The sequence below is a fragment of the Bubalus kerabau genome, chromosome 8 (assembly GCF_029407905.1).
Source record: "Bubalus kerabau isolate K-KA32 ecotype Philippines breed swamp buffalo chromosome 8, PCC_UOA_SB_1v2, whole genome shotgun sequence".
In the NCBI taxonomy this organism is placed as follows: Eukaryota; Metazoa; Chordata; class Mammalia; order Artiodactyla; family Bovidae; genus Bubalus; species Bubalus kerabau.
Window position 1 is genome coordinate 109,170,188 of NC_073631.1, and position 22,832 is coordinate 109,193,019.

The 22,832-nt window shown below is 48.6% G+C and overlaps 2 pseudogenes and 3 gene segments (V, D, J or C); all 5 read left to right on the top strand.

Annotated features, from left to right (window-relative positions):
* The first annotated feature begins 1,428 nt into the window (after positions 1–1,428).
* On the top strand, positions 1,429–2,113 carry LOC129658421 (T cell receptor beta variable 6-1-like). The segment is given in 3 exon segments: positions 1,429–1,477; positions 1,564–1,862; positions 2,078–2,113. Coding segments are annotated over 3 exon segments (384 nt in total).
* Positions 2,114–3,267: 1,154 nt separating this feature from the next.
* On the top strand, positions 3,268–5,447 carry LOC129659600 (T cell receptor beta variable 9-like; annotated as a pseudogene).
* A 314-nt stretch (positions 5,448–5,761) lies between these two features.
* On the top strand, positions 5,762–6,312 carry LOC129658422 (T cell receptor beta variable 6-2-like; annotated as a pseudogene).
* A 6,394-nt stretch (positions 6,313–12,706) lies between these two features.
* Positions 12,707–13,183, top strand: LOC129658423 (probable non-functional T cell receptor beta variable 6-7). The segment is given in 2 exon segments: positions 12,707–12,755; positions 12,843–13,183. Coding segments are annotated over 2 exon segments (390 nt in total).
* A 3,008-nt stretch (positions 13,184–16,191) lies between these two features.
* LOC129658424 (T cell receptor beta variable 5-1-like) lies at positions 16,192–20,619 on the top strand. The segment is given in 3 exon segments: positions 16,192–16,240; positions 16,356–16,669; positions 20,503–20,619. Coding segments are annotated over 3 exon segments (480 nt in total).
* The last annotated feature ends 2,213 nt before the right edge of the window (positions 20,620–22,832 follow it).

The following is a 22,832-nucleotide window of genomic DNA, read 5'->3' on the forward strand; positions in this document are numbered from 1 at the left end:
CAGCTCAGGAAGTTGGTGTGAGGGTATCGACTGCCAGCCAGCCAGGCCCAAGTCCTGGGAGAGTAGACAGCCTTTCCCAGACATTCATGTCTTGATATGTTTTAATGCTCCCAAATATTATACAAGATAAGTATTATTTTAACTCTTTACACATCTGAGGGGAAGTGGCTTGCCCATATCTCATACTTCATAAATATCAGAACAAGGAATCAGACTCATGTCTGTCCTTGTCACTGTGGTCCTCGACCCATTGAATAATTCTCCCATAGAACAAATATATATATCGTGTTTTATATATATATATATATATATATATATATATGTTTCTTTTAAGGGATATATATCATTTAAAGGAGTTGACTCACATAGTTGTTAATTTCAACAATGATACGTCTAAGGTCTAGAAGCTGGGCTTATGTTATTAGAGACCTAAGAAGAGCTGATGTTTAAGTTCAAAGGCTGTTAGGCAGGAAGAAGTGATAGTCTAGTGAAGGCCATCAGCTGGATAATTCTCTCCTACCCAGGAGAGGTTTAGGGTTTTTGTCCTGTTCAGTTCTTCATCTCATTGGATAAGACCTACTACATTATGGAAGTTCATCTGCCTTACCAATAAAGATGTTCATCTAATCTGATTTTAAAATCTATTGATAACTTTTCACATATTTATCTCTCACCAAGACATCCTCACAGGGACATTCAGAACAATGTTGATCTAAGTATCTGTGGCCTAGTCAAGGTGACACATTAAATTAGTCACCCAACAACTTCCAGGCTTGCCTAGGAATTTAGTAAGCATGAAGTCCCTCGCACATAACAGGACGCTGGATTTCCTGAGTCCCTTTGCTAATCTCTGACAGCCTCTTCCACCATTTCTTAGGTGCAAAGATAGAGCTGGACACATTTTGCCTCCAGCTGAGGACTTTAGAAATTACAGGGGTGAAAATATTTCTGCCTGTTGATTTAGTGCAGGAAATTAACCAGAGCATGTAACATACAACCTTTATCAGGCATGTTAAAATCAACTTTACTGATGCATGGATTGTAGCTGACTCTTCAACAATATGCTGTTTAGGAGCACGGAGAACCCCACAAACCTGAAGTTTGAAATCTGCATATAACTTCACATCTTAGGAATGAAGAATTATCTCTGGAATACAACAGACTTAAAGTTGTAAACCATTTATGGAAAGGATGCAACAACGCATTAGCCTCAAGTCCATTGATCTGGATGGGTCTCTGTGTTTTGGACTCTTCACTCAGGTTCATTTCTGATTTCAGCCTCTGGGGGAAGAGGCGTGGCCCCTGAGTGACAGGTTGGCTCTGGGGCCTGGCAGGGACAGTGACATCTCAGAAGGACTCTCTGGAGAACCCCTCTCCCTTCTCATCCACATGCAGACCAGAGGGCCCTCCGCCTGCCCCGCCCCCGCCATGAGCCCCTGCCTCCTGGGCTGTGTGGTCTTTTGTCTCCTGCAGGCAAGTGAGTCCTGGGGACAGGGGCCTCTTCGGGGTGCCAGCACTAAGCCTGTCCGCTATGACTGCAGCATCGGTCCTCCTTCTCCACAGGGGCGGTCCATGCTGGGGTCACTCAGGACCCCAGATTCCAGGTCATGAGGAGAGGACAGAGCGTGACACTGAAATGTACTCAGGATCTGGGTCATAACTCTATGTACTGGTACCGACAAGACCTGGGACATGGGCTGAGGCTGATCCATTACTCACATGGCCCTCCCATCATGGAGAAGGGAGATGTGCCTGAGGGTTACAGCGTCTCCAGACCAAGCAAAAATGACTTCCCTCTCACGCTGGAGTCTGCCAACCGCTCCCAGACATCTGTGTACTTCTGCGCCAGCAGTTACTCCATGGTGCTGCACAGCCACCTCCTCTCTGTGCAAAAAAGCAGATGAGGGCCCCGCCTGGAACCTGGGGAGCCCCTTGCAGGCTCCTAGCACCTGGACACTCGGAGCCCACAGACACATACTGGCAGCATAGCCAGCAATGTTTGATCTTCCTGGCATGGACCTGAGAACAGGGCCTCGTGGACATGTGTCCACCCTCACTCTCTGTCTTTTCACTCTAGCTGCCACGTGAGACTAAAGATGCTACCCAGCTCTGACTGCTAGTCATCAGTCTGAACATGAGGCCTCCAGGAGGGAAGGTTGTTGGGAAATCAGATACATCTAGACCCTCTTGTCTCTCCCCGGGCACCACATGCCTGTTGCTATGGAAGGTTCTCCCCGAGGCTGGCCCGTGCATCGTCTTTGCTCTTGTCCATCTTCCCCAGACGTGGGCCTTTCTCTCCCACCTTCCTGGCCCTCATTCCCACCCTTCTGAACTTCAGCATTTCTGCTCCTCCTTCAACTGGGTCATGTCCTTGACCATCACTCAGGGAACCTTATAATGATCCCTAAGTGGGCGTGTTTGAGTAGGTCCTCTGGGGTCCTCAAAGAGAATGTAACCTCAGTTAATTATTAATCATCCAAAATTCCTTGGTCGTCGCTGAGGAGGAGAGACATGCTGTGTGTGTTTGTATTCTCCACCATTGCCTGTCTTTAGCATCTAAATAGCCTAGACCCTGATGCTGGAAAGACTGAAAGCAAGAGGAGAAGGGGGTGGCAGAGAAGGAGGTGGTTAGATAGCTTCACCGACTCAACAGACATGAATTTGAGCAAACTGTGGGAGATAGTGAAGAACAAGGGAGCTTGGTACGTTGCAATGCATGGGGTTTCAATGAGTTGGACGGGAGTTAGCAACTGAATCACTACACCACCAACAAAAACTAACCCAAGTTTGTAGCATCTCTGTCATCAAAATCTTCTAAAAGTCAAGTATTAAATATTTCCTGCATGAACACATTTCTTTTCTCTTGAAATACAGAAGTATAAATCAGCTATGGCAGGCTGGTTTGTGTGTTTGTGCTTTTAATTGTGTGTGTGTTCTTTGGAAAAACAAAGCAAGCAAAGACAGTTCTTTCGGCTAACAGTGAAATATTTTCTAATATGAACACATCCCATGACTATTAAATCTGGGCAGACAATCTTGGTTTCCATGCATAGACCACATGGGAATGCTATGGAACTGCCATACGCCAGAAGTTTCTGGGGAAGAGCAAGCAGACAGAGCTAGTGCCTGGGACCAGGAGGCTTAAGAGAAAGCTTCATTTGGTGCTCTTATCTCTAGAAGCCTTACAGGTGCAGGCACTAATTTGCAGGCTTGCTGTCCCAGCTGGGAGCCACGAAGTTCTTACATGCAGTGCTGAGGGAGACCTGAGGTTGCAGCAAAAGTGAAGGGTATGGAGCTGGGAGGTGGTAGGAAAGAGCAACACCTGCCTGAAGAGAAAAGTGAAGGAGCCATGGGGAAGGGTGTCGGGCATAAAGCCAGCCCCACCTAGACCAGCAGTCCAGCTCACACATCATCTAAGAGACTTTGCAGGACAGAGCAGGGTTTCTGGATCAGTTGACCTGGAATGAGAGGTCAGATTCCTGGGAACCAGTAGGGGCAGTGACATCAGAGCAGTGACATCACTGCCTCACCTCCGATCAGAGGAAGGAGGCCCAGAACCCCAGCTCTCAGAGAAGCAGAGCTCTGAGCAAGGAGACGCCTCCCAGCTCTGGCCCTCCTGCCATGAGCTGCAACTCCGTCTGCTGTGTGGCTCTGCGTCTCCTGGCAGCAGGTGGGTCCTTGGCACAGGCAGGAATCTGTGTTCCTGGTCTGACTCTGCCTGAATCCAAGGCACCATCTGGTTTTCTCCTGCGTTATTTCTCAGCCCCAGTCTTCTTCCCCAACAGGCTTTGTGGATTCTGGAGTCACCCAAACCCCGAGATACCTGATTAAAGCAAGAGGACAGTGAGGGACCCTGGGCTGCTCCCCTGTCTCTGGACACCTCTCCGTGTACTGGTACCAACAGGCCCTGGGCCAGGGCCCCGAGTTCCTCGTTGAGTATTACAGGCAGGAAGTAAGGGGAGAAGCACAGCTCCCGGATCGATTCTCAGGAAAACAGTTTAGTGAGTTTCACTCCGAGCTGAACTTGAGCTCCTTGGAGCTGACGGACTCAGCCGTGTATCTCTGTGCCAGCAGCCAAGACACAGCCCTGCATGATCAGGTGCCTCTGGGACAGAAACACTCCTGCCCCAGCTCAGGAAGTGGCTGTGAGGGTGACTGCCTGCCTGTCAGGCCTCGATAGATCTGAAAGACTCTCCCAGACGTTCTTCCTCTGCTGTGTTTTAATGCTTTCAAAGATCATCCTGCTGCTAAGTCACTTCAGTCGTGTCCGACTCTGTGCGACCCCATAGACAGCAGCCCACCAGGCTCCCCCGTCCCTGGGATTCTCCAGGCAAGAACACTGGAGTGGGTTGCCATTTCCTTCTCCAATGCATGAAAGTGAAAAGTGAAAGTGAAGTTGCTCAGTCGTGTCCAACTCTGGCGACCCCATGGACTGCAGCCTACCAGGCTCCTCCATCCATGGGATTTTCCAGGCAAGAGTACTGGAGTGGGGTGCCATTGCCTTCTCTGAACATCATCCTAGGTAGTATTATTTTACCTGTTTATACATGAGGGGAACTGAATTGCCCAGATCTTGTATGTCATTACTTATAGAGCAAGGAATTTGACTCAAGTCTGTCCTCATCACTTCTGGTCTTTGCCCCCATAAAACTGTCTCCCACAAAGAATAAATAATACATACACACACACACACACACACACACACATTCGTATACACATAAGTTTAAAAGCAATTGGCTCACACAGTTGTTAAGGCTGGTAAGACTAAAAGCTGCAAGCGGGTCTGGTGCTACTAGAGACTGAGGGGGAGCTGATGTTTAACTTCAAAAGCAGAAGAGCTAATGGTCCAGTGTGAAGGCCATCCACTGACAATTATCTCTTACTTGGGGGAGGATCAGCATTTTCGTCTATTCATCTCTTTACTTGGTTTCATGAAGCCCACCGACATTATGGAGGGTCATCTGCTTAAGAAATAAAATGTTAATCTAATCTTTTATTAAAATATACCTATTCACATGTTAACTTTTCCAAAAACACCTCCTTAGGAGCATCCAGAAAAATAAAGCTAAATACCCACGGCAGAGTCAAGTTGACAGTCAGTCAGCTCTGACTCTGTGCATCCTCCTGGACCCCAGCACTCCAGCCTCCCTGTCCATCACCAACTCCCTGGGTTTACCCAAACGCATGTCCATTGAGATGGTGATGCCATCCAAACATCTCATCCTCTGTCATCCCCTTCTCCTCCTGCCTTGAATCCTGCCCAGCATCAGGGTCTTTTCAAATGCATCAGTTCTTCACATCAGGTGGCCAAAATGTTGGAGTTTGAGCTTCAGCATCAGCCCTTGCAATGAATATTCAGGAGTGATTTCCTTTAGGATGGACTGCTTGGATCTCCTAACAGTCCAAGTGAGTCTCAGCAGTCTTCTCAAGCATCACAATTCAAAAGCATCAGTTCTTTGTATAGTCCAACTCTCACATCCATAAATGACTACTGGAGAAACCATAGCTTTGACTAGACGGACTTTTGTTGGTAAAGTAATGTCTCTGCTTTTTCATACGCTGCCTAGGTAGGTCATAGTGGACTGTTCACTTAGGTTCATTTCTGATTTGAGCCTCTGGGGGAAGGGGCGGAGCCCCCTGAGTGACAGGTTGGGACTGGGGCCTGGTAGGGACAGTGACATCTCAGAAGGACTCCCTGGAGAGCCTTCTCCCTCTAATCCACACTCAGCCCAGAGCGCCCTCCACCTGCCCCGCCCCCGCCATGAGCCCCTGCCTCCTGGGCTGTGTGGTCTTCTGTCTCCTGCAGGCAGGTGAGTCCTGGGGGGCAGGGTCCCCTTCGGGGTGCCAGCACTAAGCCTGTCCGCTGTGACTGCAGCATCGGTCCTCCTCCACAGGGGCGGTCCATGCTGGGGTCACTCAGGACCCCAGATTCCAGGTCATGAGGTCAGGACAGAGCACGACACTGACATGCACTCAGGATCTGGGTCATAACTACATGTACTGGTACCGACAAGACACGGGACACGGGCTGAGGCTGATCCATTACTCAGTTATCCCTCCCAGCACAGAGAAAGGAGACGTGCCCGACGGGTACAGTGTCTCCAGATCAAGCAAAAAGAACTTTCCTCTCACACTGGAGTCCGCCAACCACTCCCAGACATCTGTGTACTTCTGTGCCAGCAGTTACTCCAAGGCGCTGCATGGCCACCTGCTCTCTGTGCAAAAAGACAGGGTCTCACGTGCAGGCTCCTAGCACTGGGAGCCCCAGAGCCCTGGGGACCACGTGCCAGCACTGTGACCCTGGATGTGTGACCTGGACAGGCCTGGATCTGACTCCAGGGACTTGGGGACACATGTCCACCATCAGTCTCTGTCTTTCCTTTGCATCCTCCCTGGATGCAGTTCGGACTGCATCCAGTTCTGACTAGTTCTGACTCTTCCTCATCAGCTTAAGGCCTCCAGAAGGGAAGAATATTAGTAAATAAGATATATCTAGACCCTCTTGTGTCTCTGCCGCACCTCATTGCTGTCTGTCTGGAAGTTTCTCCCACAGCCTAGCTCTCAAGTGATCCCTGCTCTTGCCCACCAGAGGGGTGGGTCGTTCCTCCTTTACTGTCTTGGCCTCAGCTCCCCTGCCCTCTCTGCTCCAGACATACAACTCTGCCCTCATCTGGGTCATATCCCTTCCCATGATACAGGGAACTTTGTAACCACGTGTAAGCGGTCATGTTTGAGCAAGCTCTTGGGGTCATCAAAGAGAAAACAACCTCAGTTAATTGGAAACCTGCCAAAGTCCCTTGGGAGTCCATTCCCAGGAGGAGAGACAGGCTGGGTCTGAGTGTTCTCCCTTCCTGTCCCTCTTTCTTAGCATCTCAATTATCCTGGACCAGGTTTCTACCATTTCCCTCAGAGAAATCTTCTCAAAGTCAATATATTTCCTTCATGGTGTCTTATTATATCAAGATTTTACAAGTTCATAGGAAATAAATAGGTTAATACACATAAAACCTCTTCATAAAAAGCACCTGCTGGAACTGGGTAATGCTAAATTTAAATATGAAATCTGGAAATGTATGGATCTGTTTAATCAAAAGGAGGTCTGGAATACAGGCGTCCAGAATGGCTTCATTTGCAATCATGGAGCGCTTATTTTTATTGTCTGTATGACTCCATTTTCGGAGAAGGCACTGGCAACCCACTCTGGTACTCTTGCCTGGAGAATGGCAAGGACGGAGGAGCCTGATGGGCTGCCGTCTATGGTGTCACACAGAGTAGGACACAATTGAAGCGACTTAGCAGCAGCAGCAGCAGCATTACTCCATTTCAGCTAACTATTGTCATTGGAGTGGTGCAGGAATTATTGCCTTCTTAGTAGAAATGTCTGATCATACAGTGTTTTACCTCCACAGGCTAAGACTAGATTTGAAGATCAACCGTAATTCAGCCATGCTGGGAAGGCAGCATATGAAGGGTGTGTGTGTGTATGTCTGTGTGTGTGTGTGTAGGGGTTGCAAGTGTGGAATGTGGGGAATTTGTATTCTTGTTTTAGATGGAAGGCACAGATTCATGAGACCATTGGCCTCTAGGAGGCACTGTGGGCCCATGGTAAGCATGGTGTGCTGGGAGGGGTTGAGAGTCACCCTGGAGAGGGCAGCTTAGGGGAACCTTGACTACATGCCTGCATCAGGGAGCAGGTTTGAGTTCCTTGAGTGGTCCACACACATGGACCCAGCACAGACTCCTCACTGCCCAGAGGAGTGGGGACGTTCCTCGAGCCTCAGGATGTGTCCAGTGTGCCGTCTCCTGGAGCAGCATGGGAAGGGGAGGGTGAGGGATCAGTGTGGCTGGTGAGGGCTGGGTCATGAGTGTCAGGCAGCAACAGGAAGAGAAGAAAAAGCCATGTGATGGGCATATGGGACATGGGGACAGTGCTCACCTCACACCCAGCGTTTGCTGAGGGGTTGTGCAGGACAAGGAAGGGCATAGAGGAGCCAGCCCTGGGTCCTGCCAAGGTGTCCAGGGGACAAGGGCAGCCTGCAGAGACACAGAGCAGTGACATCATAGGCAAATGCTCCAATCAGGGAAGAAGGAGGGTCAACACTTACCCCCTCACCCCAGGAGCCCCGCCCCCAGCCAGCAGTGGTCCTGGGTTCCTGATGCTGCCATGGGATCCAGGCTCCTCTGCTGTGTGACTCTCTGCCTCCTGGGAGCAGGTGAGGCCTGGACACCTTGGGAGCTTCTGAGATATTCCCATGGGAGGAATGTCTAAAATAAAAACAGAACATTTTTCATTTGCCCTGACATCTGCACCTCCCTCCATGTCCCTCGTACATCTGAATTCCTTTGTGCCAATACATCACCCTGTGCTGGGCACCCAGCTTCTCTCCACCAAGAGAGGTGGGTCACAGTCTTGAGGGGGCTCTGCTTGCTCCCTCCCCTGCACCGACATGGGAAGCAGGGACTCCTGGGAACATGAAGAAGCTGTACCCACATTTGGCTGGCGGATCGTCTGTCAGTGACTCGATCAGAAATAGACCAAACAGATTTCTCAAATGTTGATGAGCCTGCAGTGAGTTTGGGAGCAGAGACCTGGAGAAACATGGTAGGTGGAGGAACAATCTCAGGACTGTGGTCAGTTATGTAGAAATGGAACCTTGAAGTCCTATTGGGACACATAATTTAAACAGGGCAACAGGAAGCCAGAAGGATTTCCACAAGATTTAAACTACAGATATATGCAGATAAATAGAAGTAATACATGTATCAATGTGAATTATCTCTGGGCTAGAACACACACAAAATTTAATCAGTTTTACAGAAGAGTTACATCAACTTGTACAGCTTATGTCCATTGATTTGGATGGGGCTCTGGGCTGTGAACTTATCTCTCAGGTTCACTTATGATTTGAGCATCTGGGGGAAGGGGCGTGGCCCCCTGAGTGATAGGTTGGCTCTGGGGCCTGGCAGGGAGAGTGACATTTCAGAAGGACTCCCTGGAGAGCCCCTTTCCCCTCTCATCCACACTCAGACCAGAGGGCCCTCCGCCTGCCCTGCCCCGGTCATGAGCCCCTGCCTCCTGGGCTGTGTGGTCTTCTGTCTCCTGCAGGCAGGTGAGTCCTGGGGGGCAGGGTCCCCTTCGGGGTGCCAGCACTAAGCAGGTCCACTGTGACTGCAGCATCGGTCCTCCTTCTCCACAGGGGCGGTCCATGCTGGGGTCACTCAGGACCCCAGTTTCCAGGTCGTGAGGACAGGACAGAGTGCGACACTGACATGTACTCAGGATCTGAGCTTTAGCTATATGTACTGGTACCGACAAGACCCAGGACATGGGCTGAGACTGATCCATTACTCAGTTATCCCTCACACCACGGAGAAAGGAGCCATGCCCGAGGGCTACAGCGTCTCCAGACCAAGCACAGAGAACTTCCCTCTCAGGCTAGAGTCTGCCAACCGCTCCCAGACATCTGTGTACTTCTGCACCTGTGGTTATCCACGGCGCTGCACGGCCACCTCCTCTCTGTGCAAAAAGATAAGGGACGCCCTGCAGCCTGGAAGGAGGAGAGCCCCTTGCAGGCTTCTCACACGTGGAAACTTGGAACCCAGGGCCACATGCCTGCAGTGTGACACTGAGTGTGCAGTCTCATATCACGCCCAGCTACATCGACGTTAAATGTAGTGGATGGTTGGTTTTTTTATTTCAAAGTTTTATAACTTTAAAACTAAATGAGTTAATATATATAAAATCTCTGTATATAAATCCATTACCTAGAATTAGTAATAATTTATATAGAAAATCTAAAAATATCTGGATCTGATTAATCAGTGGGGTCTAAGGAATGCAGTGTCCCAGGCTGTATTGGCCTGAGCTCAGCAGAGTGTCTGTACTGAGGGTCTGTGTGATTCCACCTGAGCTTACTACTGTCAGTGCAATTATTTTCTTTTAATGGAAATGTTGGTTTCTACAGGCTATTACCTCCAGAAGCTAAGAGGGAATTTGCAGATCAATCTTAAGTCAGCCAGCTTGGGAAGACAGTAGAACAAGTGTGTGTGTGTGTGTGTGTGTGTGTGTGTTCAGGGTGTGGGGTATTTACATTCTTGCTTTGGCAGAAGGCACAGATCCATGAGACTGTGGACCATTGGCCACCAGGAGGCGCTGTGGGCCCACGGTAAGCAGGGGATCCTGGGAGGGGTGGAGAGACCCTGGGGAGGGCAGCTTTAAGGAACCTTGGCTACATGCCTGAATGAGAACGCAGGTTTGAGTTCCCTGAGGTCCTGAGGTTCCAGGACACTTGGAACCAGTACAGACTCCTCGCTGCCCAGGAAAGTGGGAATGTGCCTGGATCCTCAGGATGCGCCCAGGAGATGGTCTCCAGGAGCTGCAAGGGAAGTGGAGGAGAAGGGGTTGGGGTGGCTGGTGAGGGCTGGGTGATTGTCAGTTGATTGCCTGGTGATTGCCGGCCAGGTTAGTGCCCAGCTGCGTGTCAGGCAGGGGCAGGCAGAGGACAACAAGGTATGCTGTGGGCACTGGGGACATGGGGATGGGGCACCCTTCACACCCACCCCTTGCTCAGGGGCTGTTAAGGGCAGGAAGGGTATAGAGAGCTCACCTTTGGTCCTGGCAAGGGGCCCAGTGGACAGGGCAGCCTGTAGAGGCACAGAGCAGTGAGGTCATAGGCAAATGCTCCAATCAGGGAAGCAGGAGGGTCAGCACTCCACCACACTCACCCAGGAGCCCCGCCCCCAGCCAGCAGCTGTCTTGGGTTTCTGATGCTGCCATGGGCTCCAGGCTTCTCTGCTGTGTGACCTCTTCCTTCTGGGAGCAGGTGAGTCCTGGACACAGTGTGGGAGCTTCTGAGACTTCTTTGCGTCCCTGCGATAGAAGCCTTGCGATGAGGGCTGCAGCAGGAGGCTTCCCTGTGCTCTGCCCTCAGCTTCCTTGTCTCCTCTCAGCAGGCCTGGTGGATCCTGAAATCACCCAGACCCTGAATACCTGATCAAATCAAGAAAGCAGCAAGTGACGCTGAGATGTTCCCCTGAATCTGGACACCTCTCTGTGTACTGGTACCAACAGGCCCTGGGCCAGGGCCCCCAGTTCCTTGTTCAGTATTTCAACAGAATGTGAGAGGAGAAGCAAACCTATCAGGGCAATTCTCAGGTCAATAGTTCAGTGACACTAGCTCTGAACTGTGTTTGAGCTCCTTGGAGCTGAAAGACTCAGCCGTGCATCTCTGTGCCAGCAGCCAAGACACAGCCCTCATGATCAGGTGCCTCTGCAACAAAATCATCCTGCCCCAGCTCAGAAAGTGGTGTCAGGGTATCAACTGCCAGCCAGCCAGGCCTAATCCTGGGAGAGCAGACAGCCTTTCCCAGACATTCATGTCTTGATATGTTTTAATGCTCCCAAAGATCATACAAGATAAGTATTATTTTAACTCTTTACACATCTGAGGGGGAGTGGCTTGCTCAGATCTCATACTTCATAAATATCAGAACAGGGAATCAGACTCTCGTCTGTCCTTGTCACTGTGGTCCTTGCCCCCATTGTATGATTCTCCCATAAAACAAACAAGCATATATATACAGATATATATATATATATATATATATATATATATATATATATCTTTTAAAGTATTTGACACACATAGTTGTTAATAGTGATAAATCTAAGGTCTAGAAGCTGTGCTCATGTTATTAGAGACCTAAGAAGAGCTGATGTTTAAGTTCAAAGGCTGTTAGGCAGGAAGAAGTGATAGTCTAGTGAAGGCCATCAGCTGGATAATTCTCTCCCACCCAGGAGAGGTTTAGGGTTTTTGTTCTATTCATTTCTTCATCTAATTGATTGAGACCTACTACATTATGGAAGTTCATCTGCCTTACCAATAAAGATGTTCATCTAATCTGATTTTAAAATCTATTGATAGCTTTTCACATATTTATCTCTCACCAAGGCATCCTCATGGGGACATTCAGAACAATGTTGAACTAAATACTGTGGCCTAGTCAAGGTGACACATTAAATTAGTCATCCCAACAAGTTCCACGCTTGCCTAGAAATTTAGTAAGCATGAAGTCCCTGGCACATAACAGGACACTGGATTTCCTGAGTCCCTTTGCTAATCTCTGACAGCCTCTTCCACCATTTCTTAGGTGCAAAGATGGAGATGGACACATTTGCCTCCAGCTGAGGCCTTTAGAAATCACAGGGGTGAAAATATTTCTGCCTGTTGATTTAGTGCATGAAATTAGCCAGAGCATGAAACATACAACCCTCCTCAGGCATGGTAAAATCAACTTTATTGATGCATGGATTGTAGCTGACTCTTGAACAATGTGCTGTTTAGGAGCACGGAGTATCTCCCCAACCCTGAAGTTGGAAATCTGCCTGTAACTTCACATACTTGGGAATGAAGAATTATCTCTGGAATACAGCACACTTAAAGTTGTAAACAGTTTATAGAAAGGACACAACACTCATAAGGCTCAAGTCCATTGATCTGGATGTGTCTCCGTGTTGTGAACTGTTCACTTACGTTCATTTCCGATTTGAGCCTCTGGGGGAAGAGGTGTGGCCCCTGATGACAGGTTTTGCCTGGGGCCTGGCAGGGACAGTGACATCTCAGAAGGACTCCCTGGAGAGCCCCTCTCCCCTCTCATCCACACTCAGACAAGAGGGGCCTCCGCCTGCCCTGTCCCTGGCCCCACCATGAGCCCCTGCCTCCTGGGCTGTGTGGTCTTCTGTCTCCTGCAGGCAGGTGAGTCCTGGGGGACAGGATCCCCTTCGGGGTGCCAGCACTAAGCCTGTCCGCTGTGACTGCAGCATTGGTCCTCCTTCTCCACAGGGGTGGTCCCTGCTGCTGTCACTCAGGACCCCAGTTTCCAGGTCGTGAGGACAGGACAGAAGGCTACACTGGCATGTACTCAGGATCTGGGTCATGACCGCATGTACTGGTACCGACAAGACCGAGAACATGGGCTGAGGCTGATCCATTACTCAGTTGCTGCACCCGCCACGGAGAAAGGAGACATACCCAAGGGCTACAGCGTCTCCAGACCAAGCACAGAGAACTTCCCTCTCACGCTGAAGTCTGCCAACCGCTCCCAGACATCTGTGTACTTCTGTGCCAGCAGTTACTCCACGGTGCTGCACAGCCACCTCCTTTCTGTGCCAAAAAGCAGATGAGGGCCCCGCAGCCTGGAACCTGGGGAGCCCCTTGCAGGCTCCTAGCAACTGGAGTCTCAGAGCCCACAGACACATACTGGCAGCATAGCCAGCGATGTTTGATCTTCCGGGCACGGACCTGAGAACAGGGCCTCATGGACATGTGTTCACCCTCACTCTCTGTCTTTTCACTCTAGCTGCCACGTGAGCCTAAAGAGGCTACCCAGCTCTGACTCCTAGTCATCAGTCTGAACATGAGGCCTCCAGGAGGAAGGTTGTTGGGAAATGAGATACATCTAGACCCTCTTGTCTCTCCCCAGGCACCACATTCCTGTCACTATGGAAGGTTCTCCCCAAGGCTGGCCAGTGCATCATTTTGCTCTTGTCCAACTTCCCCAGATGTGGGCCTTTCTCTCCCACTTTTCTGGCCCTTGTTTCCACCCTTCTCTGCCGGGGTCCAGCCCCGGTGGATCCAGGGAATTCGAAGGGGAGACAGCTTCAGTGATCAGGATACAATAGAATTAAAGATATAAAGAGTGGTTAAATAAGGATAGCTCAGTGAGAAAATTCAGTGGAGAAAAGGGGCTGAATAACTTGGTTAATGTGGAAAGCTAATAAAATTCCAAGATATGGAATTTGCATCACCTACATAGGCCACAGGCGTCCTTCCATTCTCCCAAAGGAGAGGAGACACTAAGGCCTCCCCAATCAGATCTTAGAAGCCCAGGCAAAATTAGTAGGCTTGACGAGCCTCCACGCTCCAGATGGGAATTCAGCCAGAAGGTGAGAGAAAGAACGACATGGGGAGACCACGTTTCAGTGAACAAGGCCCACACTTTATTTTCCAAAGTAGTTTTTATACCTTAAGTTGTGCATAGAGGATAATGGGGGAAGGGGTAGAGTCATGCAAGAACAGTAGTCCTTGATCCTAATCGAAGCCAGGCTTTCTTCCTGCAAACTTATCATATGCAAAAGTTTAGGTGATTTACATCATCTTCTGGCCAGGAGGCCTGTTAACATTTTATGACCCTTTCTTCAGAAAACTTATTTTTCTCTAAAGGTGATTATTCTAATGTCAGGTGCCACCTTCCGAAAGCATTAGATAAAATTGCATTCCTATAGGGCAAAGGTGTGGTGGGCTATAACAAGAAAAGAATTAACTCAAGGGTCCAAGGTTACAAACATTAAAGTTACTACTTACATTCCTATACACCAATTATATTAATCAATACACTCCCAGGGACACAGTAGGTAAGGGATATGGAAACTTAGCAGCAAACATTGGCCCAAAAAGTGAAAAACCCTTCACCAATACAATTTCTAATTAATCTTTTAACTGCTCAAAGGAATCTGTATTTAGACAGTTTAGAACATCTCATGCCTCTCACGGTTGGGAGGCTGTGAACAATCACATGTGGCCGGAAGAACCTGTTCAGGCAGGCTAGAGGACTTTCAGAGGAGTTTGTAGGTTGAAACACTCTTGTCACACCCAGGAACTTTATTAACTGGAGCTATAAGTTAACTCTTTTTCAGAGAGAGGTTTTGGGGGACAGCCCCCCGTAAAGTCAGAGGTGTAGGTGAGAGCACAAAGCAGTAAAGTAGGCAGACTCTGGTTTTGAGGGTAGATGCTCGAGAATTTCCAGGGGCACTCCTGAGGCTCGATCCCGCCTTTGTGTAAGCTGAGCCTCCTTCCTCAGGACCTTTGCCACGGGCAGAGTTCCTCACGCTGGCTCCCGGCACTTCTCTACTTCAGCCCTGCTACTCGTCCTCATCTGGGTCATGTCCTTGCCCATCACCCAGGGAACCTTGTAATGATCCCTAACTGGGAGTGTTTGAGTAGGTCCTCTGGGGTCTTCAAAGAGAATGCAACCTCAGTTAATTATTAATCATCCAAAATTCCTTAGTCATCCCTGAGACATGCTGTGTGTGTTTGTATTCTCCACCATTGCCTGTCTTTACCATCTAAATAGCCTAGACCCTGATGCTGGGAAAGACTGAAAGCAAGAGGAGAAGGGGGTGGCAGAGAACGAGGTGGTTAGATAGCATCACTGACTCAACAGACATGAATTTGAGCAAACTCTGGGAGATAGTGAAGAACAGGGGAGCCTGGAATGCTGCAATGCATGGGTTTGAATGAGTTGGACTCGAGTTAGCAACTGAACAACACCACCACCGACAAAAACTAACCCAAATTTGTAGCATCTCCCTCATCACAATCTTCTAAAAGTCAAAGTATTAAATATTTCCTGCATGAGCACATTTCTTTTCTCTTGAAATACAAAATCATGAATCAGCTATGGCAGGCTGGTGTGTGTGTTTGTGCTTCTAATTGTGTGTGTGTTCTTTAGAAAAACACAACAAGCAAAAACACAGTTCAATCGGCATACAGTGAAATATTTTCTAGTATGAACACATCCCATGACTATTAAATCTGGGCAGACAATCTTGGTTTCCATGCATAGAGCACATGGGGACGCTGTACAGCTGAGAAACTCCACAAGTTTCTTGTGCAGAGCAAGCAGACAGAGCTAGTGCCTGGGACCAGGAGGCTTAAGGAAAGCTTTATTTGGTGTTTTTATCTCTAGAAGCCTTACTAGGATAGGCACTAATTTGCAGGCTTGCTGTCCCAGCTGGGAGCCATGAACTTCAACTATGCAGTGCTGAGGGAGCCTCTGAGGTTGCAGCAAAAGTGAAGGGTATGGAGCTGGGAGGTGGTAGGAAAGAGAAACACCTACCTGAGGAGAAAAGCGAAGGAGACATGGGGAAGGGCATCGGGCATAAACCCAGCCTCCCTGAGACCAGCCATCCAGCGCACACGTCATCTAAGAAACTTTGTAGGATAGAGCAGGGTTCCTGGATCAGCGACCTGGAATGAGAGATCAGATTCCTGGGAACCAGCAGAGGCAGTGACATCAGAGCAGTGATGTCACTGCCTCACCTCCAGTCAGAAAAGGAGGCCCACAACCCCAGCTCTCAGAGAAGCAGAGCTCTGAGCAAGGAGACGCCTGCCCAGCTCTGGCCCTCCTGCCATGGGCTGCAGCCCCGTCTGCTGTGTGGCTCTGTGTCTCCTGGCAGCAGGTTGGTCCTTGGCACAGTGGGAAATCCGTGTTCCTGGCCTGACTCTGCCTGAATCCAAGGCACCATCAGATTCTCTCCTGTGTTCTTTCTCAGCCCCAGTCTTCTTCCCCAACAGGCCTTGTGGATTCTGGAGTCACCCAAACCCCGAGATACCTGATTAAAGCAAGAGGACAGCATGGGACCCTGGGATGCTCCCCTGTCTCTGGACACCTCTCTGTGTACTGGTACCAACAGGCCCCTGGCCAGGGCCCTGTGTTCCTCGTTCAGTATTACAGGAAGGAAGTGCGGGGAGAAGCACAGCTCCCGGATCGATTCTCAGGAAAACAGTTTAGTGACTTTCACTCTGAGCTGAACTTGAGCTCCTTGGAGCTGACGGACTCAGCCGTGTATCTTTGTGCCAGCAGCCAAGACACAGCCCTGCATGATCAGGTGCCTCTGGGACAAAAACACTCCTGCCCCAGCTCAGGAAGTGGTTGTGAGGGTGACTGCCTGCCTGTCAGGCCTAGATAGATCAGATAGACTCTCCCAGATGTTCTTCCTCTGCTGTGTTTTAACGCTCCCAAACATCATTCTAGGTAAATATTATTTTACCTATTTATACATCTGACAGGAACTGACTTGTCCACATCTTATATGTCATTACTTTCAGAGCAAGGAATTTGATTCAAGCCTGTCTGCCGGAAGCCGTGTTAGGCATTACTAACAAAATGGAGGCACGGTCCCCAGCCCCCTCTCCTCATTCCACAGGCAGGGATCCCGGGATGAAGGAGTTAGACCTTGTAATTCTGACTTGTCTTTTTCTCTCCTCAACTGAGTTGACTCAAAAGGAATATTAAGGTGCTTATTGTTCTTGAGAGGAGCATGCAAAGGCACAATGCCTTCTGCAGCTGTGCTCAGAAAATAATTCATAAAGTTAATCATTGACATTTGTTCAAGGACTTTTACAAAAGAGTATTCCAGGATGAGCACATAGGCCGTAGCTTGAGGCCATGGGAGGGATTGATATCTGAAGCCTATTTGTGAGGAGAATGTTTATGGCAAAGGAGTTTACTGAATTTAGGGCTTAGAAATAATTAAAATAGTTAGAAGTTAAAGATTTAAGGAATGTTGTAAAGTTAGCATATTTTACTATAGCTTATAGAAGTTAGGAATTTTTAGAGACACTATAGCTAGAAGCCTTGTTAAGAGATAGTGAGCTCAGGATGTTAGGGGCAAACAGGATTTAGGAAGATAAGTAGTAAACTGAGGAATGTAGCATGATTTACAATGTAATCACAAGTTAACTATAGGACACATTAGAAGAGGTAGATAATAGATGACAAGGCTGATTCCCAGAGAATCACTGAAGCAGGAACTCTGTTTGAAGAGCAACAATGATTTATGGAGATAATAAATCTGGGAGAGGGGGAACTGAAAATGTCAAACCTCTGGCCTAATGTTTTTGTAAAAGTATAAAAGAGAATCTTAAACTTGGAATAAACAGGTAGCCCAAGAAAAATGAGAAGCTGTCTCATTTGCCGACACTGTCCATCTCTTCAGGTTGAATCCCTGGTTGCTGGAGTTGGACTCAAGCACCTGTTCTCATTACTTGTGGTCTTTGCCCCCTTAAAACTGTCCCCCACATAGAATAAATAATACACAAACACACACATACACATACTCACATACATGTTTTAAAGCAATCGGCTCACATAGTTGTGAAGACTGGTAAGTCCAAAAGCTGCAAGCGGGTCTGGTGCTACTAGAGACTGAGGGGGAGCTGATGTTTAAGTCCAAAAGCAGAAGAACTAATGGTCCAGTGTGAAGGCCATCCGCTGACAATTATCTCTTACTTGGGGGAGGGTCAGTGTTTTCATCTATTCATCCCTTCACCTGGTTTCAGGAAGCCCACCGACATTATGGAGGGTCATCTGTTTATGAAATAAAATATTAATCTAATCTATTATTAAAATATACCTATTCACATTTTGAAAGTGAAGTCGCTCAGTCGTGTCCGACTCTTTGTGACCCAATGGACTGTAGCCCACAAGGCTCCTCCATCCGTGGAATTTTCTAGGCAAGAGTACTGGAGCGGTTTGCCATTTCCTTCTGCAGGGCATCTTCCCAACCCAGGGATCGAACCCGGGTCTCCCACATTGCAGGCAGACACTTTACCGTCTGAGCCAAAAAATATCCCTCTTTGGAGCACCCAAAAAATAAAGCTAAATATCCAAGGCAGAGTCAAGTTGACTTATTGTACTAGTCAGGACACCACCTTCCAGGGCTGCACAAGAATTTAGTAAGCATGAAGTCCCTGGCAGGTGACAGGACTCTGGATTTCTTTACTCCCTTTGCTAACCTCTGACAGCCTCCTCTAGTGCTTCTTAGGTGTGAAAGTAGATATGGACACATTGTGACTTCAAAGCCTATATTTGAGGTCTTCAGATGTCACAGGAAAGAAAGTAATTATGCTTACTGGTTCCATACATGAGATAAACAGAGCATGTAACTTACCCTCAGGCGTTTTTACATCAACTTTATTGGCATATGAATTATAGTTAACATTTGAATAATGTGAAGTTTGGGGCCCCTGAACCAGCCTTAACCCTGCTGTAAAAGTTTGTTTAAAGTTCAGTCAACCCTGTTTACGATGTCACATCCACAGATTCAACCAGCCACAGTTGTGTGGTACTGTGAAAAGTGAAAGTGAAACTCACTCAGTCCTGTCTGACTCTTTGCAACCCCTATACAGGCCATGAAATTCTCCAGGCCAGAATACTGGAGTGGGTAGCCTTTCCCTTCTCCAGAGGATCTTCCCAACCCAGGGATCCAACCCAGGTCTCTCCCATTGCAGGCAGATTCTTTACCAGATGAACAACAAGGTCTGTAGTTAGTATCTATTAAAAATTCCACACAAAAGTGGACCCATGAAGTTCAAAATCGTGTGGTCCAAGGGGTCCGCTGTGTGTACAGTAACGTTACACACTGCACAGTGAACAGATGAATGGTTCCAATCAATCCATGTGTGTGCGCCCACGGAACGTTCACCTATAAAGGCTGAGAACATTTCATCACCAAAAATCCTCTGAGGCCCCATTCCCAGGCCTGTCTCCTTCCCTGACAACCGTATGATTTCTGTTGCTGTCATTTTGTTTTAAAGTCCTCTTTAGCCCAGAGCTAGATATTTACGAAATTGCTCCTGGAAAGTATTATGGTTGAAGAAGTTCTTGAAAGCCTGTGAGCACCATACCCATATCAGGGACTATCCTATCTGGAGATGGATGGTTCAGAAAATGACCATCCAAAGGTCTTCCCTGATGCTACAGGTTTTGTTTTTTTTTTTAAGTATTTATTCACGTTCATAAATTTCTTTTCTCGTGCACCCATTGTCTGAAATGATTTTATGATGCTATTTTGACAGGAAGTCCTCATCTCCTAGGAAATTCCTTTGAGGTCCCTTGTGACATGCACACAGCAAGGCATCCTGCTCACACACTGGTGCTGGGACTGAGCAGGCAACCAGCAGCAGTGATTTTGGTGAGAGATAATTTCATGTCAGGGAGAAGGCTTGCCTTTGATTTGAGTCCAGTGTCCAAGTCACAGGACTTGAATTGAAAAGTCCCCCTTTCTGTAGTGGCCTGGCCTGGGCACTAGTCTCCTGCGCTGTGGTTCCACTGTCTCTTGGACCAGAGACATTCTGAGCACAGGAATGGATCCCATGGACTTGCCAGGCTCCAATTGAAGGCTTGTTTTTGTGGCTACAACATCGAGCTCATTTGTTGCTTCTGACCTTAGCTTCTGTGTTTTTGTCTCTGAGGCCCCAGGAACGGTTAGTCACCCAGACCCCAGACGTGCGATCGGGTTCCGTGGAAACCAGCTCATCAGGAGGTCACCACGGTCACCCACTCATGACCAGGTGCATGATGTTCAGGTTCAGAAATGATTGAGAATTTGAAAATCACAGCAGCAGAGCATGGCAGCCAGAACAGGATCCTTCTAAATGTGAGGTTTGTGCATGTGATGCAGTCTGGGCCTCTAGGATATCTGTTACTGAATTGCTTCCCCACTTCACAAGGAAGTTCTCCATGCAATGGATGTCTCACGTAAAACTGGAGCATTTTTCCTTTACCCTGGGGTCAGCCATCTCTCTTGACATCCCTCCCACGTTTATACTCTGTTGTGCCAACAGGTCATCCGTGGTGCTGGGCAACCAGCTTCTCTCCTGAAAGAAAGCTGGGTCACAGGCCTGAGGCGGTTCGGCTTGCTGCTCCCCCACCCCTCAGACCCGACGAGAAGCACATGCTCAGGTGGACATGAAGGCACTGAGCCTGCGTGTGACAGGCACCCTGTCAGTCGGTGAATTAATAAGGATTCCTCAAGTGTCGATGAGCCTGCCCTAAGGTTAGGGAACCAGATCTATAATCACTGTGGGTGGAAGGACATGAACTGGACTGTTGTCAATTAAACAAAATAGAAACATGAGGGATTATTTGGGACACGTGAGTCATAAAGGGCAGCAGGAAGCCCTGGGGACTTTCCCTGAGATTCAAAACTACAGAAATAATAAACTGCAGATCAATAAAGTGAATATATGTGATAAAGAACAGCTAGTTCTGGAATAAAGTATACATAAAGTTGTGAACAGTTTTATGGAAAGTTTACAACAAATATAAGGCTTGTTTTCATTGAGCGGGATGGGTATCCCTGTTGTGAGCTGTTCAGTTCAGTTCAGTCCCACAGTCATGTCTGACACTTTGCGACCCCATTCACTGCAGCGGGACAGGCTTTCCTGTCCATCACCAACTCCCAGAGTTTACTCAAACATGTTTCCATCGAGTTGGTGATGCCATCCAACCATCTCATCCTCTGTTGTCCCCTTCTCCTCCCACCTACAATCTTGCCCAGCATCTGAGTCTTTTCAAATGAGTCAGTTTTCCCCATCAGGTGGCTGAAGTATTGGAGCTTCAGGTTCAGCATCAGTCTTTCCAAAGAGTATTCAGGACTGATTTCTTTAGGATGGACTGCTTGGATCTCCTTGTAGTCCAAGGGACTCTCAAGAGTCTTCTCCAACACCACAGTTCAAAAGCATCAATTCTTCGGCACTCATCTTTCTTTATGGTCCAACTCTCACATCCATACATGACCACTGGAAAAACCATAGCTTTCACTAGACGGACCTTTGTTGGCAAAGTAATGTGTCTGCTTTTTAATATGCTGTCTAGGTCGGTCACATGTGAGCAGTTCACTCAGGTTCATTTCTGATTTGAGCCTCTGGGGGAAGGGGGGTGCCCGCCTGAGTGACAGGTTTTCTCTGGGGCCTGTCAGGGGCAGTGACGTCTCAGAAAGACTCCCTGGAGAGCCCCTCTCCCCTCTCATTCACACACACACCAGAGGGCCCTCCGCCTGCCCCGCCCCCGTCATGAGCCCCTGCCTCCTGGGCTGTGTGGTCTTCTGTCTCCTGCAGGCAGGTGAGTCCTGGGGACAGGGTCCCCTTCGGGGTGCCAGCACTAAGCCTGTCCGCTGTGACTGCAGCATCGGTCCTCCTTCTCCACAGGGGCAGTCCATGCTGGTGTCTCTCAGGACCCCAGATTCCAGGTCGTGAGGACAGGACAGAGCGCGACACTGACATGTACTCAGGATCTGGGTCATAACTGTATGTACTGGTACCGACAAGACCCAGGACACGGACCAATCCAGTATTCAGCTGGTGTGTCCACTAGCGAGCCAAGAGATGTGCTGGAGGGCTACAGCGTCTCCTGATCAAACACAGAGAACTTCCCTCTCACGCTGGAGTTTGCCAACCGCTCCAAGACATCTGCATACTTCTGTGCCAGCAGTTACTCCATGGTTCTGCATGGCCACCTGCTTCTGTGCAAAAAGACAGGAGGCCCACGAGCAGGCTCCTAGCACTGGGAGCCTCAGCTCTGGGGACCCTGTGCCAGAGCTGTGACCCTGGATGTGTGACCTGGACAGGCCTGGATCTGACCCCAGGGACTAAGAGACACGTGTTCAGCATCAGTCTCTGTCTTTCCTCTGCATCCTCCCTGTATGAAGTTCAGACTGCTTCCAGTTCTGACTAGTTCTGACTCTTCCTCATCAGCTTAAGACCTCCAGAGGGAAGAATATTAGTAAATCAGATATATCTAGACCCTCTTGTCTCTCCCAGCACCTCATTGCTGTCTCTCTGGAAGTTTCTCCTGAAGCCTAGCTCTCAAGTGCTCCCTGCTCTTTCCCACTAGAGGTGTGGGTTGTTCCTCCTTTACTGCCTTGGCCTCAGCTCCCCTGCCCTCTCTGTCCAGACACACTGCTCTGCCCCCATCTGGGTCATGTCCTTTCACATGACATAGGGAACTTTGTAACCACGGGTAAGCAGTCATGTTTGAGCAAGTTCTTGGGGTCATCAAAGAGAAAACAACCTCAGTTAACTAGAAACCATACAAAATCCCTTGGGGTGCATTAGCAGGAGCAGAGACAGGCTGGGTGTGTGTGTTCTCCCTTCTTGCCCCTCTTTTTTAGCATCTCAATTAACCTGGACCAGGTTTCCACCATTTGAGATCATGAGAGCGCTTATTTCTATTGCGTGAAGTACTCCATTTTAGCTAACTACTTTCAC